The sequence below is a fragment of the Castanea sativa genome, chromosome 7, assembly GCF_040712315.1.
Source record: "Castanea sativa cultivar Marrone di Chiusa Pesio chromosome 7, ASM4071231v1".
NCBI classification, from domain to species: Eukaryota; Viridiplantae; Streptophyta; class Magnoliopsida; order Fagales; family Fagaceae; genus Castanea; species Castanea sativa.
Genome location: NC_134019.1, coordinates 36,053,662 through 36,072,835, shown reverse-complemented (window position 1 = coordinate 36,072,835; position 19,174 = coordinate 36,053,662). Strand labels below are relative to the sequence as shown.

Here is a 19,174-nt window from a genome sequence, read left to right as displayed (position 1 = left end):
AAAAAAAAAAAGACTCAATGTAATATAAATATATATGATGAATTTGCTTTCATATTTCATGAATGTTTTACTTCCATCTCAGAGCTTGTATTCTACCCAAAAAAAAAAAATCTCAGATCGTGTTTTCTTCATTTTTGATGAAAGAAAATGGACAAGCTTTTCCCCTATGTTTTCTTCTTCTTCTCCTCCTCCTCCTATTATTTATGAATTATGACTACAAGACGGACTAAATTCGCAAATTTACATATGGGTTTTACGAAACCATCATAGGTAGTTTCTTATGATTATATGAATGTTTGTATTGGCGGACGTAAGTGGTAATTGGCATATTTGAATAAACAACACACTTTGATGAACCAATACATATATTACTTAGATGATAATGACATGGTCATGACTTTTGATCAAAAGGTGTATACGCTTGCGTTTATATATAAGACATGCACGGATGATATAATATATTTTCTTTGTGAAGGCAAGATGTATGTAAGAGTAGCATTAATTGTTAGCAATCTCAAAGGCAAAAGAACGGGCTTTAAAGCAATCAATCATTCGCGAAGGTGATGCAATTTATTTTAAGGACAAATTTTGACTCTATACATATTTGGAGATATCTTTTCCTACTTACGCGTGACAAATTTGATATTTTTTTCTGCCTACTGCGTGACAAATTATAAGATTATTTATGTGTATTATTTACACAAGTCACATCATTCATTAAAAAAGTCATATAATAAAAATTATGCATTGATATATAGTTTTGTAAATTGTTATATATAATAAGTTGGAATAAAATAGCTCTAAAAATATTTAGAACCTAACTTTTCCCCAATTATAATATAATATCCCCTCTTCATAGTGATTTCACTTATTTCTATTCACACTGGTCTATAAAAACAATCATAGTCGAGGCAAGGGTTGTATTAGTAATTTCCTTTGATGACTGAGATGTTTCTCATGTACTTAGTGAACCCTTACTAGAAGATATACATAATATTATTAAGCAATACTCTATGCTAGTGGTTTTTTGAGAACTTCAGACTCTATATTAGCTGAAAGTAGGGAATTTGCTAATATGATAGCAAGACAGACTCTAAATTTGTGATGTAATCTCTTTGTCTGGTATCCCAAAAAAAAAAAAAAAAAAAAAAAGAATGTACTTAATGAATCCAATTTTTCGGCCCATAATTTAGTGAAATTGGCTTTGCTATGTAATTTTGTGGAAACTTTTCTCCTATGTCTTCTATTCTTGCTTCTTGTTTATGTTCACACGTCACAAGAAGTAGATGGCGAGAGTTTCTTTAACTGAATTTCTCCTAAATATAAATATTTATATAGGAAAAAAGAATTCTTTTGGTCATATATATAATTAAGATATAAGAACACATTTTAGCATTCATGTTTATTTTATTATTTATTTAATAACTAAGTTATAACTCATGCATATATATATATATATAACTTGACTGTAAGCACTGTGTACCAAAGTAAATGGGATTAGTCAATAATTTGGATTGTCATATAATAAAATTTATTATTATATATTATATATATCTTTCAATTAATTATTAAAATGTAGGGAATTTCAAAATTTTATTGAAAAGGCATAGTCAATTTTAATTTTCTGGATATGGCATAGTTCACAGTATATATCTACTATATTTTCTAAATCCAATATGCTTATGAATTGTGAATCTAATTAGTTCAACTTATAAATTTTTTTATCTTAGAATAAATGACTTGTATTCAAATTCTATCTATACAAAAATTAAAATTTTAATTTTGTAAGGGATTTTTTAAAAAGAATTAAAGCTAAAACTAGTGTTTCTATCCATTTTGTACTAGCTTTTAATAGAAAAATTTCCAAAGAAAATATGTTTTTTTTAATCGATAATTACAATAGAAGAAGTAGGACTTGAATAATAAATGTTTCCATTAAAAGCACCAAAAGCTGCTAATCAGTTAAGTAACAAGGCCTTTTGCAATTATGTTGTTCTTGGCTAACCTGGTTGTCATTTGTCAAACACCCCTATCAAGGTATTTGCAATATAAGGATTTAAGTATTTTGGATGAAAACATTTGAAGCAAAGGGTTCTGGTTTCGATTTTTTAGTTTAAAATCTTTGAATAAGCTATGGCAAGTATTATTAGTTTTTTTTCATAAACATTAAAGTTATGCAAAATTATACTGATCAAGTATAAGATATTATTTCAGTTTCATAACACAAGTGATTTTGTTGGAATGAAATTCTCTAGCTCAAATTCATCGTGCATTGTTTAAAACTTATGTAAGTTGCATTTGTATCAGAGATTTATATTGTTATTGTTGTTGAGAAGGTTGTATTTGAGATTTAAAATTACGTAAATTGAACAACTATTAGTATAAATTGCTTGATATGAATTTAATAACATAAGTCAATTTTTTAAGCTCTGGGTACTTTGCTCTGGCAAAATCACTTGAGTTATGATACTATGATTTTGAAATAATATCTTAAATGCATCCTTAAAATTCAGTGAAAAGGGGGGAGGGGGGAACCTGCACTCTCATACTTTATTCAAGTTATTAGTAACAATTATTCTTTAAATCTCTTAGTTTTAAATCCTTAAATTCAAATACTACCTAGCTATTGAAACACTTCATTTCACCACAATTAACAAGTCGATTAAAGAACCTAAAGGGTTGCTGTAGTAATTGATTCCCAAGATCTCATGAATTAATTCATGAGATCCTTAGTTCAAAACTCTTATCCAGTATCTTAGGGCCACCTTCAAAGAACTCCCTCCTTGAATTACTTGATATGTATGGGGATAAAATACTACGTTGAGAGTTTTGAAATTCCAATTACAACCCACCCACCCCCCCCCCCCCCTTCCAAAAAAAAAAGCATATTAAAGAGTAAAAAAGGAGCTTTGTCAAAAGGACTTAAGAGAGTGAGAGAGAGTAGTAGTAGTGAAAGTTGGATATTTGGTCACTGCAAATAACTTTCACAGGTGCAGGACTACAAAGAATAGGGGTACGAGAGTGACTGTCATGATACTAATCTTATTGTGTTTCATTAATTAGGACTTTTTTCATTTACATCAAAATGAAGATAGTACAATGAATAATAAAAATGAATAATTTTAAAAGTATATAAAATCGACATTATTTGAAAGGGGTTTAGTTTACCTCTTATGGATACTCAGGATTTTCACCTCTCGGGCCAAGGGTTTTTTGCCTTGTAACCTTGTTTGGCCAAGGGTTTTAGGTTACAAGGCAAAAAACCTTTGGCCCGAGAGGTGAAAATCCTGAGTATTCACAATAAAATGAAACTTCTTTTGAGTAGGATTTTGTACTCTCAGGGAAACTATTTTTTGTACTCCCTGAGAAACTTGTTCCTACCTCATCAGTTGCTCTCCCCACTTTCTCACTTATAAGCCTGATGTAGGCATATAAGTGAGAAAGTGGGGGGAGCAACTGATGAGGTAGGAACAAGTTTCTCAGGGAGTACAAAAAAAAAAAAAGTTTTCCTGGGAGTACAAAATCCTACTCAAAAGAAGTTTCCTTTTAATGTATAGGCAATTTTTGTACTCTAGGGAAACTTATTGCGTACTCCCTGGAAACTTGTTGTCCCACATCGCAAAGATCCTCCCCCACTTGCTGCCTTATAAGCCCGAAGCTGAAGGAGTAGTGTACCATCAGTTATTAATAATAACTGATGGTACACTACTCCTTCAGCTTCGGGCTTATAAGGCAGCAAGTGGGGGAGGATCTTTGCGATGTGGGATCTTGAAAGTGAAATGGGACTTTAAAACATTAAGTTGTACCACCGCATCATTTGGGCGAGTTGATACCTTCCCCAGCCTCACGTTTGGGAGAGTATGAGAGGGCACGGGTTCGAACTGCAAGGGAAACATATCTAGCATGCAAGACTTGCAAGTATTTCTAATGATCTCAAAAGAAGAAGAGGTTCAGTTGCTTAATATAATTGGTTATTGCATTTTTTAACCCAACACTGAAATTACAGAGGAGGGAATGAGGATATGAGGATCTTTCCCTCTTTATTACACAAAAGAATCAACAATATTGTGAACAATAAAATTAGTAATACCCATACAAATGTTGGACAAAGCTGGTTTCCCTTACTGAAAAGACCATGCATTTCTGATGAACAATTCAAGATAAGCAAATAAACTTGGTTCAAATCAGATTTCACTTCTACCCTTCACAGCTGTGATGCACTGCATGCGTGTAACTTACTAATACAAAAACAAAACAATTCAATAATGGAAAACATAATTATCTACAGACTACAGGTGGCAGATCAACAAACAAAAGAAACTCAAAGATAAGAGATTATGATAAATTTTGACTACTTATATTTCCATGATGCTAATGCTAGGGACATAAATTATGATTGTATCAAACTAACAACCCTTTCATGTGGCCGAGTGTTTGCGCTCAACTAGCATTTCTTGATATTTCTAATGTAAACATTTATGGTTTGTTTGGATTGAGGGGGAAGGAGGGGGAGTGGAGTAGAGTAGACTAGAATTGGCTAAAAATTAGGCTAATTTCTTGCCAACTTTACTCTACTCTCTTCCACTCCCCCTCCCTACCCTTCAATCCAAACGGGCCCTTATGATTGGTTATGCCTAGCTAATTTTCATCCAAAGAAAATGTATTAACTTTTCAATAAGACTAATGACACAACTTATTTCACAACTACTGAGGTGGTAGATTGTGATCAGTGAGCAATATAATTGATGTCAGTTGTGGTTTCAATGAAAATTTAACTGTACCCATCACAATTTGTCATCTCTCAAGTGGTGAAATTTGTTCTGTTTGTAGGATTGTTAATAGTTATTATGAAGTATCACATTCAAACATTCTTCAAAGTACAATACTTTTACACAATAAGCAAAATAAACAAAATAAGCTCATTCAATGCAAAATATATTTTACTTAATGCTCGTTTGAGAAAGTTTATTTTTATTGGTTTATTGGACTTAAAAATAAGTATGTCTGCTGCACATTCAGAGTATTTGATAAATTACAAATTATCCCAAAAACCTTCTTTTAAAATCTAACTTCCCTATCAGCAAAACATACCCTCACTTCCCTTAACGAACATAAAGAAGTCTGGAAGAATTTAGGACCTTGAGGAATAGAAGAATTACGATGGCTATGAGATTTGATTCTTTAATCCTCTCATCTTATCTTTTGCTCTTGATGGTAAATCCTTATTTCCTAAACATACAGCATGATTCTGTTTATGTACACTCTATTCCTTGCATGCTTAATATGATTAATAATTTGATAGATGTTACATGCAATGTGACCACAGCAATGGAGTCAGGGAGCTGAGTGAAGAAAACAAACAGCTGAAGATGAAAGATCTTCAGGGAAACGTCCAACTAATGAAACATTCTACAGTTGACCAAGTGACAATGAATGAAAATCAAATGCATACACGATCATTAATGTCTCACATGGATCACATGGAGGCCTCAAAGCTAGGATTCTTCACCACAAATGATCTTTATGTTGGGAAAACAATGAGCATCCAATTCCCAACTAATGACCCTTCATCTTTGCCTCACTTCTTGCCTAGAGAAGAGGCTGATTCCATTCCCTTCCCAATGCAAGAATTCCCAAAAATCCTTCAATTCTTCTCAATCTCTCAAGGTTCTCCCCAAGCCAAAACAATGGAAAACACACTCAAACACTGTGAGTTTAAGCCCATCAAGGGAGAGACTAAGTTTTGTGCTGCCACCTTAGAATTAATGCTTGATTTTGTACATGTCACTTTTGGATCAAACACCCCTTTCAAAGTTCTAACCACAACCCACCTCACAAAATTAGCTACTCTTCAACAAAACTAGACCTTCCTAGAAGTGCCTCAAGAGGTGTCAGCTCCAAAGATAGTAGCATGTCATGTTACGCCTTACCCTTCTGTGGTTTATTATTGCCACAGCCAAGAAAGTGAGAGCAAGGTCTTCCAAATTTCACTAGGTGGCAAGTATGGAGAAAAAGTGAAAGCTATTTTTGTTTGCCACATGGACACATCGGCCTGTGATCCCAACCACATTTCATTTCGCCTTCTCCACATCAAGCCTGGAACATATCCGATATGCCACTTCTTATCTGCTAATAATCTTCTTTGTGTTCCTTACTAAATAATGTGATCACGGATCAACCTTGTGTTTAAATGAAAGCTATTCTGCTTTCTTTTAGTAAATTATCATGTTCATGTTTCCATCTATGGTAGTGTTGCTTTTCCAGCCAAAAATAAATAAATAAATCTACAGTGCTGCTTAGAAATTCTGAGTTTTTAAATGAATCTAGCAAAATTGATTTTTGTACAAAAACTTTAGTTTGTGGAATTCATGTGTCAATTCTACAAAATGGAATTGAACTCTATTCGCTTTCAGTTTCAAACAAAAATCAAACAACAAACTCACTAATTTCCTCTTATTTTACTTGGATATAGATACAACAAAAGCATTTTTTTTTTTTTTTTTTGGATCTATTGAAGGCCTTAGAGGTTCTCAAATGACCTAAGTTAGAGTTTCCCAAAAAATAAAGACTTTTTTTCAACTCTTAATCCCTTACCCCTTGTGACTTGTGAGGAAAAGCCCAAAAGCTCCCCTTTAGAGAAGTTAATGAAAAGTATGAAACTCCAATTAAGGCAATTGTAGCCCAAAACTAATGTACAATTACTAAAAATTAACATACAAGCCTAAAAGTCCAACCATGAAACCCAGGAACATGTCGAATAAAATGGTAGTGATGAGACTGAAATATACAAAATCCCAGATAGCAGCCATAGAGCCCAAAAACAATGCAAAATTTTGCCAACCCAGACCTGAGCTTGAAACAAATTTTAGGACCCAATCCAACCCATCAAGCCATAAAAACCCAGCCAAGGGGTTGAATCAGTTCGGTCTGGCTCAAGCTAATGGTTGAATGCACACCCCTAACAAAAAACAACTATCTAAAGACAGCAATTGTAAAACAAAAGCCCAATATGATCACAAAGCAACATAGTACACCCTTGTGAACACAAAAGCAGATCACCAATATAAACCACAATATATTCAGTTAGGTAGAAATTAACCCATGAAGATCATCCTATTTAATCCTAGGATTGTCTTTGAAATGACCATCAAAAGATTATATAAATGACAATAAGAGAGAGAAGGGGGAGATGAGGAAACATTTACTGCAGATTAGCATCAGAAATAACTGTTATAATGATTTGGCTCACGTTATTTCATAAATTGTCTACCAAAACGAAAAAACAGAACATTGATCTAGCAGAGTATATGAGAATACATAGACCTACCACATGAGAAGCCTCTCATTTCATTTTCGCTTCCTTAAACAAGACATGACGATTCACCCGAGGGTCATATTTCCGAAACTCCAGCTTCTCAGTCATCTTAGTAGGCTTCCTCTTGACATAGAAGAAACCAGTTCCAGCAGTTGAGACAAGACGGATGAAAGTTGCTGCAGCCTTCTTCTTGTTACCCATTCCTAACTACATGCAAGAAAACCAATGAAATAAGTATCAGAAAATACATGTTTCATAATGAAGTAATTGAGGTAGAATTTACGGGTCCAACATGTCTACGCCAAATTTGTAATCATTACATGTATATTACTATTTCACCATACATGGTTTTGACATATAAGTGTCTAACAAAATATTCCTCCTCCCAAAAATGTGTCCACTCTAACAAAAATCCCAAACAAAACCATTTCAAACTACACAAAAGTTAATAAATTTTACGTCTAGGATCATTAATATACAAAAACTCTTAAAACTTAAGTTTGATAACTGATGCGGATAGAAAAAATCTTCAAAAGAAAAAGGGAAATTGAAGATATGACCCAAAAGCAAGAGATCCTATAGGAAGTCAAAGATATAGGCATGAGACTAACAATGCTCTTTGCACTAAAAACATTCTATCCACTTTTTTTTTAAGCATCACTGTGTTTGTCTGTTTTGGTTTGGAGTGTGTATGAAAAATATGTAATCATTATAAGTGTATTACTATTACTAGTACTACTTGTAAATTTGTAGAGAAGAAAAAGAAGCAAAAACTATATAGGCACCAAGAAAGAGAGATAAGGGCTTAAAGTAAATTAATTATTATTTTTTAAAAAGGCCTTCTTGGGTTTCCTTGAGAATAGTACTACACAACAAATCAAAGAACTCGAAAATCACTTAGAGTTGATCAGCATTAGTAAGACGTGTCATCTCTTCTTGGTATGAAACCATAAGAAGAACCATTGGAAAATCTTTTTACTATTTTTTTATGAGTAAGAGTTTTATTGAATGAAAGTGGATTGTAATAAAACAATCATCTAAAATTACAACTATAAAGAAAACCTAACAGATTTGAGAAAGAATGGCTGGTGAATGCAGTCATCCAGATTCCAGTCAGTTCTGTCATAGTTTGTTTAACTCTTTCAAATGTTTGTCTATTATGTTCTCTCCTAATAGTCCACAACAGGCCTAAGGAATAGCATTCCAAATATTTCAATTTCAATGCCTACCAAAATGAACCTTCCAACATGCCAGCAAATCAATCATCTTTTGAGGCGTAACCCACAGCACCCCAAAGAAACAAAGCACAAGAGGCCAACAATCTGTGGCAATATCACAGTGGAAAAGTATGCTCAACTGATTCCCCACTCCTCTTGCACATGCAGGAGCAATCCACTACAAAAATATTCCAATGTCTTAAGTTACACATCATAAAAAAATTTCCTCAAGTAGTTGTTGGTCTGCGTAAAGAAAGTTACTTTGGTAGGGGCTTTAACCCTCCAAATACTCTTCCAAGGAAAGAAGTGAGTTTGCCGATATGCAACACTCTATACAAGGACTTGACCTCAATATTTTACTTTTTGTTGGAATGCAGGAGATCTGGTCTTCTTCTTCCCTTCTTATCTTTGTAGAATAGATCAGATTTAGAAAATCTGCTAGCAAGGCCAACTTCTGAATGCTTCTTATAATTTCATACCAAGCAGAAATGGGTTCAAAAGGCAACCATAAAATATTCAATTTGCAGGTGTCTTTTCTCGTGCATGTTGAGTGACCAAATTTCAGTAATATAGCTTTGAAGAAGTTAGCAAACTAAGGATTCCTTTACTTTTCTTATGAATGGATGAGGTCCTTTGGCCAAGTATATACCTTGCTTGTCCATGAAAATTTATGTCAAAATTTTTTGATAAATTCGATAGTTACAATGGAGGAGTAGGGATTTAAACCCGTTGAAAACTACAGGAGGTGCCAGTTGAGCTATAAAGCACTTGGCTTTATGTCAAATTGTCAATAGACTCAATACTCTTTTTTTTCATTCAACTATTAGTGTAATTAGTGTTTGCGGGACAACTACAAATGCAACCATCTATACTAATCTCACTCCTCTAGTACAAAATCCTAAACAACACTAGAAATGGGCCAAATGGAAATGTGCAAGTGAATGAATTAAACATGGATGAGATGAAATTGGGGTTTATTATACAAGCTTTATATACTATAATGTTGTTTTGTACATTGCAGAGAAAGTTCTAATAGCAACTATATATAGTAGCAATAATATTATATTAACACATACACAGCCCAAAAGATCATTCCTTTGACCAAAAATTACATTACATTTTTCAGAAATAGAAAACATTTACTAAGGGAGATAGCCTTGGAAGAGAAAAGGTCAAGGAAACAGAATCAAAACCCTGTTTAAACTTTACTAGAGAGTCAAGAACTAGTGTAAAAAAAAGGTACTCAATTCCAGATTAACAAAAGGGTCATGAACTGGTAGATACTACAATGCTTTTTTAACATCACATAAATAAATTCATGAGCTGCTTACTGGAGATTGGCGGCGGCGGCGTGAGTAGCAGTGGGTCGAGATGAGTGGGACGAGCTGTGTATCGTGAGAAAAGAGAAGAGTCCTTTTATGCGGCAGATTGGTTCAGAAATATTAGCGGTGTGTACTGTATAGAGGAAGAAAAAGACTGAAGAGGTACATGGCTAATCTATGATTTAAAAAATAAATAAATAAACGACAACAAAACAAAATATAATTGAAAATGATATATATATATATATATATATATATATATATTTTTTTTTTTTTTTTTTTGTTGAGAAAACAAAAATATTTATTAGAAAATGATATTTTACCATTTTTTTTAGAATGATACAATATTAGATTTAGTATGGTGGTAATGTTTAACACAATTATTAACATGAATACTAACACAATTGTTTATGAGTTAATGTTATGTGTAAATAGATTCATGTTATATTGAATCAGATTATTTCGATAAGATTGGAGCATTCATATTAGTTTGGGCAAGTTGTGACACTAATATACAAGCTCCACACTCACATACATATATATATATATATACACACACACACACACATGCTTTTTTATATATACATACACTTTTTTATTTGATAAGTTATATATACATATACCAAAAAGGAAAAAAAAAAAAAAACTTAGTATTTTCAATCAAAATTATGTTTGATGGTGATCTTTCATAAAATAAAATTCAATTTATCCAATTTTATTGTAAAATTCTTAAAAATATCATTTTAAATACAAATTATCAAATTTTATATTAAATTAAGTAAAAAATCTTTCAATTCAACTAATGAAATTCTCAAAAACATAAATAATTCAAAATTTGGTGGAATAAGTTAGGCTCCAAACATATTTGAAACTATCTTGCTCTGACTTATTATGTGGCAACTAAATACACATTTCATGTGTAGTTTTAGTGACAATGATTTTTTAATGAATCAATGACTTATTAATCGCCACATAATGGGTTGAAAAAGATAGAATCAAATATATTTGATGTTAAACTTTATCAAATATTTAACAGATACACAAGAGTGCATTTTACAACAATAGAATTGCGAAAAATAAAATTATATCTCTATAATTATTAAACCATTTTTTTTAAGAACATCATTGGACTAATTCAAATATTTGGAGGGAACTCTTATTTTTATAGACTAAATTTTAAAAATTTAAAAATAATTATATATAAAAAAATTCAAAATTTTGGGGGGCCACTCCTGTACGTACCTCCGACCCTGAGATTATCTATTTTATATTACATTTTCATTAAAATATTAATTTTTATTGATTTTTTAAATTTTTTTCTCTTTTTTTTTACATATAACAACTATCATTCACTTTATTCCTACATCCTAGCAGTATGTAAAGAAAAAATAAAAATCTAAATACAAAATAAATAGATTGTAGTAACTTTACAAATTTACATATTTTTAGCTTGACTGATGTGAGTGATTTTGGAACTTATATATATAAATTGACACTTAAAAAAAAAAAAAATTTGCATTGCGCGATGCATCTTCTTATTATGTGAAACAATTCCAAGTTAACATGCTTAACTTATATTAAAATACTAATAAATAAATAATTAAACACTAACTTTGTGCATGCAAACTTTGGTACAAGTGAACGTAGCCATAAGACTGTGCGCACAAGTCATCAAGCCTACATATGCATACAAGAGTTGGTAGAGTTATTTGTGGGAATTTTCTCTCAAAAATCTAAGGCAAATATATATATTTTTTGTAATAAACTTGTAACTTTATTATGACGAATCAATTATAGATAACTTTGCTCTCAAAATGAAGCATTCTTAGAAATAATGCATTAGAATGATTGAAAAGTGATTCTAGTGGGAGTTTAATTAAGGAGGATTTAAAATAGCACAAGTTGAAGTAGTAAAAAATATATATTAAAATTAAGGAATTGGTTCAGAGTATATATTATAATATAGTTTAAAAGAATACATTTGAATGATCCAATTAGTTTGTTAAGGAGTTATAACTAACCCCATAGTTTTAAGACTAAGGCAAAATATACACTTTTGGTCCTTAAAACTTGGGTCAAGTTTTATTTAGTCTCTAAAGTTTGAAAATTTATTCTTTAGTTATGTTGTTAAATAAATTGTAAATGTAGCAAGTTAGTTTTGTAATCTTACTGTTATGACATAGTGCCGCATTACTTTGTCAAATTTTGCCACGCTAGAAATAATTAATTTAGTATTTTTACAATTTTTTAAGGACTAAAAAATGAAAAATTCACTAGGTTTAAAATTATCATTTTAGTCCACTAATTTAAAAAAAAAAATTCTTTTTTAGTTCATTAAATAAATTAATAAAATAATCTCTAAAATTAATTTTTACTACTAAATATGTGAAACGACGTTGTTTTAAAGGTATTAACAGAAAATTTTTAGCAACAATGTATGAAAGGATTAAAGTGGCTGCAAAATCAAAGTAAATAGATTAAAATGAAAAATTTTAAACATAATGAACTAAAATGACAATTAATCAAAGTTATAAAATATAAAGTATATTTTACCTAAAGGTTACAGGAAATTTCAATTTGGTACTAATAAGTAAGAACAATTACAAAGTAAGAAATATTTAGATTTTTTTTTGGGGAACCCTTCTTAAAGTAAGAACACTTATAAGAACAATTTAATAACCTGAAAATTCGTATAAGCCTTTTTAGTTCTTCTTTTGTCCAGTCCCTATTTGTTATCTTTGCTTAAAATGTATTTCGTATATTTTAGACATGTAAAATAATTTTGCTCCTTTTATTTTTGGACACAAGAATATAATTTCTCCTCATATATTATGTTGTATTCTTTGTTATACACACAATTTGTCATCAAATAAAAGATAAAAAAGTTGGATCCCTATCTAAAAAGCTAAAATCTCAACCCTACTTAGAAAGATATAATCAGGAGTGGGCAATATAATCTGGGGTTAAAATTATCCCAAAAAAAAGTAGTTTGCATTCTCAACGACACGTCGCTGAAGAAATAAAAAGGATTTGCTAGTTCGCTAGTCTTTCTATCTCTGTCTCTGTCTCTGCCTCTGGCTCTCTGGGTGCAAAATGGTAGCTTCAGCTATCTCTGTGCCTTTAAGCTTCTCAATCGCTTCTCGTAGCAGAACCTCGTCCATTCCTTTGTTTTCTCGCAGGTATATATATTCATATATGTTGATGTTAATTTTTATAATTTTATTCACCTCAAACTCTAATTTTTTACTTGCTGTTTATCAATTCTGGAATTGCATTTTCGTTAAAAATTTTACAGAAACTCAACGAGGTCGATAGTCTCTGCCTTGCCAGGTCCATACTCTGATTCTTTAACACTTGGTAATATTCTTTTTTTTTTTTTTTTTTTTCATTTTCTACTTTAAATTCCACGAGTTTTAAATTACTGTTTAAGATTATTGTAGGAAAGTCAAAGAATTTTCTACATTTTAAGTAGCAAAGGTCAAGCTAAAACTAGATTTGGGGATGACCCAGTTGTCTTTTTGAGTTTAGTTGTACTTAGGAACAGTTTATTTGAGTTCAATGCCCCTAATTTGATTGAAAATTTTGTCTTGGTCTGAGCCAATTCCATCTGATTTCTTAATTACCTTAATTAATCATGCTAAAACTAGAATTGGGGATGACCCAGTTGTTTTTTTCAGCTTATTTGAACTTAGGAACAGTTTATTTGAGTTCAATGCCCCTAATTTGATTGGAAATTTTGTCTGCGTCTGAGCCAATTCCATCTGATTTCTTAATTACCTTAATTAATAATGCTAAAACTAGATTTGGGGATGACCCAGTTGTCTTTTTGAGTTTAGTTGTACTTTTGACCAGTTTATTTGAGTTCAATGCCCCTAATTTGATTGAAAAGTACGGCTTTGTCTGAGCCAATTCCATCTGATTTCTTAATTAATGATTCCCATGATTTGTAATATGTAAGGTAATTGTTGTGTACAGGCTTATCCAGTAAAACTTGTTGGTTACCTAGTAAGCATGAAGAGAAGGATTTTCCTGGTACCAGTACAAGGTGAACTGCTTGTGCCCTTTTTCGCTTAAAGTACTTAGTGTACTCCTTTTCCTCCCCTTCTATTTGTGTGTGTGTGTGTGTGTGTGTTATGTGCTGGTGTTGTCTATAATCATTTATTGTAGTGACTGTATATGGCTTTTTGAGTGATCACTTCCTTTGGAGAGTATTGCACTTAGAGGTTTTCTTTTTTCTTTTTTGCAGTGCCATGATTATATTACATCCATTATCCATATGATAGAAAATTAGAAGTTTTTAAAAATTGACAAGGACAGGTAGGAATTGGTTTGAGGAAAAAGCATTGCAGCTGGGCCACATTTGTGTTTATTTATCTTCACAAATTCATTAGAAAACAGGTTACATATACCTGTGTTATACTTCGGCTTCCTGAAAGATCCCAATTATAGTTATAGATGTTTGATCTGGTTCTATGTTTTCTGCTTCTCTGATTTAATCAATTCATGGAATAATTTTCTTAAAAAAAAAAAAAAAACCATTTAATGGAATAATTAGCTACTTAAACTGTTTTTGATGTACAGTTATGATGCAATAGAAGCCAGAAAGGGGAATCCACCTGTAATGCCAGCTGTGATGACCCCAGGAGGGCCTTTGGATCTCTCATCGGTGTTATTCAGGAATCGCATAATCTTCATTGGGCAGCCAGTCAACTCACAGGTGGCTCAGCGAGTCATATCGCAGCTTGTGACTCTGGCAACTATTGATGAGGATGCAGATATTTTGGTGTGGCTATGTGTTGACAGTGTTATTTTGTTTTTTCAATTTCAGAATCAATGTGTTGGGGCTGTGAGATCAAAATTCTAAGATAAAGATAATTCTTTACAGTTTATGACATAGTCCTGTACCCTCTCAGGTGTATTTGAACTGCCCTGGTGGAAGTACGTACTCTGTGCTGGCAATATATGATTGCATGTCTTGGGTAAGATTTAAATCATTTTTTTATGATTTCTTTGCTCTCCTTTTCTTAATTAATTCTTGCTGCCTTTGTATATTAGTTACTTTATCTTTCCACTCTGGTATTAATATTGAACTTAAAAGGTGAGAACAAATATTGACTAAATTTAAATATTATATATGAGTGCCTCTGGCCAATGACCCAATGTGTTCTGGCTCAAATGGCACTCCTTAGCCCACAAGAGTGGGTGGAAGGTGATGTTTGTGGGCTCAGATCATATTGACTGTGTGTTTCACATACCAATAAACAAAAAACACAATATCTGAGTGTCTCCTTATATGAAATGATTGTGACTATAAGCCTTAAAAAAGCCATTATCTCCAATCTAAAATTGATAAGTACAAATCAATCACATGGTTTATTTTATTTTATTTTTTTCGCAATAAATCCCAAATGGAACAAGTAATGAGCAGTCATCAGTGACTAAAAATTATTAAATCAGTGATCCTATACAAATGTATCAGGATCCATTTATTAAGACAGCTTAGATATAGAATAGATCTGAATGTGATGCTAGTACTTGCCATTAGGTGGCCTGGCCATTTTCTTCTCCACAATAAACGAATTGGAAAGGAAAAGAACAGGATAAATAGGAGGAGAACCAAATAGAACAAGGATATATAATTAGAGGAGCATGAAGGTAACTAAGATGCCAAATAGATATTAGTGTCGTGCCTGTTTATTCCAGAAAGGCTTAACCATTTTACTAACTAAACATAAATGAACTTGAACGGAGTAAAATGAACATTTGGAAAGGAAAACTAAAGAAAGAAGATTACTAAGGAAACAAAAAGATATGTTGTCTCTGTCTCTCACTCTCTGGCTTATTTTTACTGTACTTTATTTTTATTTTACTTATTTATAATGGGACATTTGCAAAGATTTTGGGGGACATCTGATTGGGCTGATAATGTTTCTGTGTTTGTAACTCTATTTGGATATTTTTCAGAGTGCTAAAAGAGGTCATGATATCTGTAGTGTATAGATTAACTGCAAATATCATCTGCATGTAATCTGTAAAAAGTTACTTGACAGTCTTCCTTCCCTTCTACTAATATGATCCTGTTAGGCTTAGCTGTTTGTCTTCTGTGTTCTCGGGAGAAACAAGCACATTGAGACCTGCTTTTTTTCCTAGTCATCAGTAGATTATACAATTAGCGTTAGATGTTATATGGGTACTTGTAAAGGCATGTACTCCATCTTCCACTTGTGTGCATTATACTTTGTAAACATCCGTCTTTCTTTCTTTTTTTTCTTTTTGAATATTTTTTTAAAAAAGGTCTTCAATTTCTTACTTTGGAAGCATTTATTGACTAATGTTTTCAGATTAAGCCCAAGGTTGGCACGGTATGTTTTGGAGTAGCAGCAAGCCAAGGCGCACTTCTTCTTGCTGGTGGAGAAAAGGGAATGCGCTATGCAATGCCAAATGCACGTATTATGATACATCAACCACAGAGTGGATGTGGGGTATGAATTTCCTTTTGGTGGAGTTTGCTGCATTTTATGAAAGGATTAGATTACAAGTCTGTAACAAATTCTGGTATTATCTGTGCAAACAAATTATATTAAAGTACCATCTTTCTAATTCAATTCAATCCTCTTTTATATTTGGCTATTTCTTTTTGGCCTTTCGGTTTCTATATACGTGAGTATATATGAAGTTTAAATCAGTTTTTTCCTATTCAGTGTTGTTCGAGACTAGAAGGTTTAAAGTTTAAATTATTATTATTTTTTTAAAAAATAATTTAATTTCTTTTGCTGAAATGAAGTTTGAAGTAGTTTTTTACTATTTACTGTGTTTTGAGATTAGAGAGTTGCAATAGAACTATGTTAAATGGATCTCGGTCTGGTGTTGGGCTTGGATACTAGCTGTCAGATTCTTTTGATTTTCAAGGATTTACCACTACTTAAGAGTGTCAAATAGCTGTGTTTTTCCTGTCAAACAAGTATGGCTGGGTGAAGTGAAGGAGCCGGGTAACACAAACAATGAAAGTATTCTTATGCATGTGTAATATGGTAAATTTTGATATATATATATATATATGTAGTTTGAGATATTATGATTCATTTGCTAATATTCCATAGATATGATTGTGTCATCTGCTTGTAGGGGCATGTGGAAGATGTGAGGCGGCAAGTGAATGAAGCAGTTCAATCTCGTCATGTCAGTCTCTCTTCTCCACTCAGTTGCTTGATTTAAATGATCTCTGGATGATAATTGATAAATTACTTATCCTCTCAAAAGCTTAGGAAATAATGAATTTAATCATTGAACCACAGTTCTAACAATAATAATACAGCCTTCATGACTTAGATCAAGCAGTAATATAGTGACTTAATTGTGTCTGTATTCTTGCTAATTTGAATATAAAAAAATGAAAAGCAAGATCTCCTTAAGTTGTGCTGGGCTGTACTGTTCAAATAAATTTCACTCTATGTTGTGGGCAAGATGATGATAGAGATATCCATCATTGATGCTAGAAAATTCATGCTATCATCACAAAGAACTAGGCTGGTATGTTTGGCCTCTATCTTGGAAAACAGCATTTTAGTAGTAATACAGATGCCATGATCATCATCTAGAGAAGTGTGGAATGACTTTTAACAAGGCACCTGGATTTTTGGGCTGCAAGTAAAATATAATGGGGTTTTCTCCAATTCCATTTTCATAAGTTACTTTAGGCAAAAGCGTAATGATCTGAAAACTTACATGATTTTCTGAAGTTTTGACAAAATATATTTTTACGATTCGTGCTTAGACAGAATTTATTGATACACCATTATTGCATTTTCAAGTTCACCGAGCACCTTGAATAAAATTATTATTATTTCATATTTCATGTAATGTTATGTTCTTCTTTTGAGTTAAGTTATTTTTACCTATTAAAAAAAAAAGATCACGGAGCTCTTGAGATTTAGATTCTATGCTTGGCTCTCTGAATTGACCAGTTTCCAGGACAGCCCAGTTTTTCTCTGTTAAATTCTTCTGAATGCATGAGTGTGCTGCTCAATATTAAGCATTGACTCTACTTTTCTTCTTGCCCTGGTAATATTATGCAGAAAATTGACAAAATGTATGCTGCTTTTACTGGCCAACCTCTAGAGAAAGTGCAACAATACACTGAAAGGGATCGTTTCTTGTCTGTTTCTGAGGTAATATTCCTCAGTCCTTTGTTCTTCTTCAATCTGTTTATCTTTTTTTTATCTTTTTTTTTTTAAGAGAATGGGAATGGAAAATATAATGAACACAAAACATTTGCAAGTTGTCCTTATGAAAATTTTGCCTTTTAATAATGATATATCATAATGAGTGGACACTGCAAAATCAAAGATTCAAAGCCCACTGCAACGAAAGAGCTTCCATTATCTACTACTAATTATTTTGATCCAAACTTCCCTGTCAGCTGAGTACTGCTTTAATACGCAATTGACCTGCATAGAGAGCTAATAACAATTTTCTTGTTATGCTGCCTCTGATTGCAGGCCATGGAATTTGGACTCATTGATGGTGTGTTAGAAACTGAATATTAAACTCAGACTTTGTGCTGAACCATTGTATGCCTTCTTGACATCATATTGCAATATGTCATCAAACAGATACGATGTCCTTGGGTTGCTTTAAATGGTAATTTGCATGGGTTATTCTTCAATTGATAGTTGCCAAGTGATGCTTCTGTATTTTAGTGGAATTATATGAAGTTTTGATATTCAGAGACTAGTTGTTTTGGGTTCATTCTACTGGGGTGAGATTCATATACTAGTGCCTTAGATTAATATGGTACAGTAAGTTAATGATCTTGGTCTTAAAACAGCTGTCATAATGCTCAAGAAATGAGAACTGGCATCTGACCAAATTTGCAACTAGGATCGCTTACCTTATAGACTTATAGTCCATATTATCAAGCGATGAGACACGATATGCTATGTAATACATAATAAGTGATGTTACTGATGTTATTTACCACAAAAAGTCTTATAAAGAGATGTGTCATTACCACCGCAAACCCTTAGTGTGGTAATTACTCCACAACTATAAGTGCTTATAGGGTGTGGGGAGCAAGGGCCGGAGTTTAAGTTTCCAGAGAGAGTTTCATGCATATACACACTTGTTAGAGTAGAATTTTGATCTCGTAAAAAAAAATAAAAAAAAGATGTCATTAATAAGATATTATTTATTATCTCACTGAAATAGCACCAATCACATACATTATTATTTTTATGGTAAAACTGGTAATAACTTTTACCATTTTTCGTATAATTATATGGAACGAATATGTAAAATACTACATTCTCAAAAAAAAAATG

General features: G+C 32.2%; 2 protein-coding genes and 1 pseudogene across 4 annotated transcripts; 2 read left to right on the top strand and 1 right to left on the bottom strand.

The window, feature by feature from the left end:
- Positions 1-4,000: 4,000 nt before the first annotated feature.
- LOC142642473 (uncharacterized) lies at positions 4,001-10,017 on the bottom strand. Of its 2 annotated transcripts, none has more exons than XM_075816833.1 (3): positions 9,864-10,017; positions 7,328-7,522; positions 4,001-4,238 (listed from the first exon to the last, which is right to left on the bottom strand). In XM_075816833.1, exon 2 carries the CDS (start codon positions 7,514-7,516, stop codon positions 7,343-7,345), a length of 174 nt encoding a protein of 57 aa, XP_075672948.1. In that variant the 5' UTR covers positions 7,517-7,522; positions 9,864-10,017; the 3' UTR covers positions 4,001-4,238; positions 7,328-7,342. The 2 variants fall into 2 exon arrangements, with proteins under 2 accessions (XP_075672948.1, XP_075672949.1); XM_075816834.1 differs by having other exon boundaries at positions 4,001-4,234.
- Positions 5,310-6,158, top strand: LOC142644392 (BURP domain-containing protein BNM2A-like; annotated as a pseudogene).
- Positions 10,018-12,819: 2,802 nt separating the features above from the next.
- On the top strand, positions 12,820-18,602 carry LOC142643517 (ATP-dependent Clp protease proteolytic subunit 6, chloroplastic). 2 transcript variants are annotated; one of them, XM_075818176.1, is made up of 9 exons: positions 12,820-13,033; positions 13,150-13,211; positions 13,830-13,899; positions 14,436-14,637; positions 14,768-14,833; positions 16,196-16,336; positions 16,980-17,033; positions 17,930-18,022; positions 18,353-18,602. In XM_075818176.1, exons 1-9 carry the CDS (start codon positions 12,948-12,950, stop codon positions 18,398-18,400), a joined length of 822 nt encoding a protein of 273 aa, XP_075674291.1. In that variant the 5' UTR covers positions 12,820-12,947; the 3' UTR covers positions 18,401-18,602. The 2 variants fall into 2 exon arrangements, with proteins under 2 accessions (XP_075674291.1, XP_075674292.1); XM_075818177.1 differs by having other exon boundaries at positions 12,864-13,033; positions 13,150-13,184.
- Positions 18,603-19,174: the final 572 nt, after the last annotated feature.

Excerpts from the sequence above, each read along its gene's own strand:
- LOC142643517 (XM_075818176.1), top strand. The coding sequence starts at position 12,948 with ATGGTAGCTTCAGCTATCTCTGTGCCTTTAAGCTTCTCAATCGCTTCT. Across the intron at positions 13,212-13,829 it reads CTCTGATTCTTTAACACTTG|GCTTATCCAGTAAAACTTGT; the intron begins GTAATATTCTTT and ends TGTTGTGTACAG. Across the intron at positions 13,900-14,435 it reads TTTCCTGGTACCAGTACAAG|TTATGATGCAATAGAAGCCA; the intron begins GTGAACTGCTTG and ends TTTGATGTACAG.
- LOC142642473 (XM_075816833.1), bottom strand. The coding sequence starts at position 7,516 with ATGGGTAACAAGAAGAAGGCTGCAGCAACTTTCATCCGTCTTGTCTCA.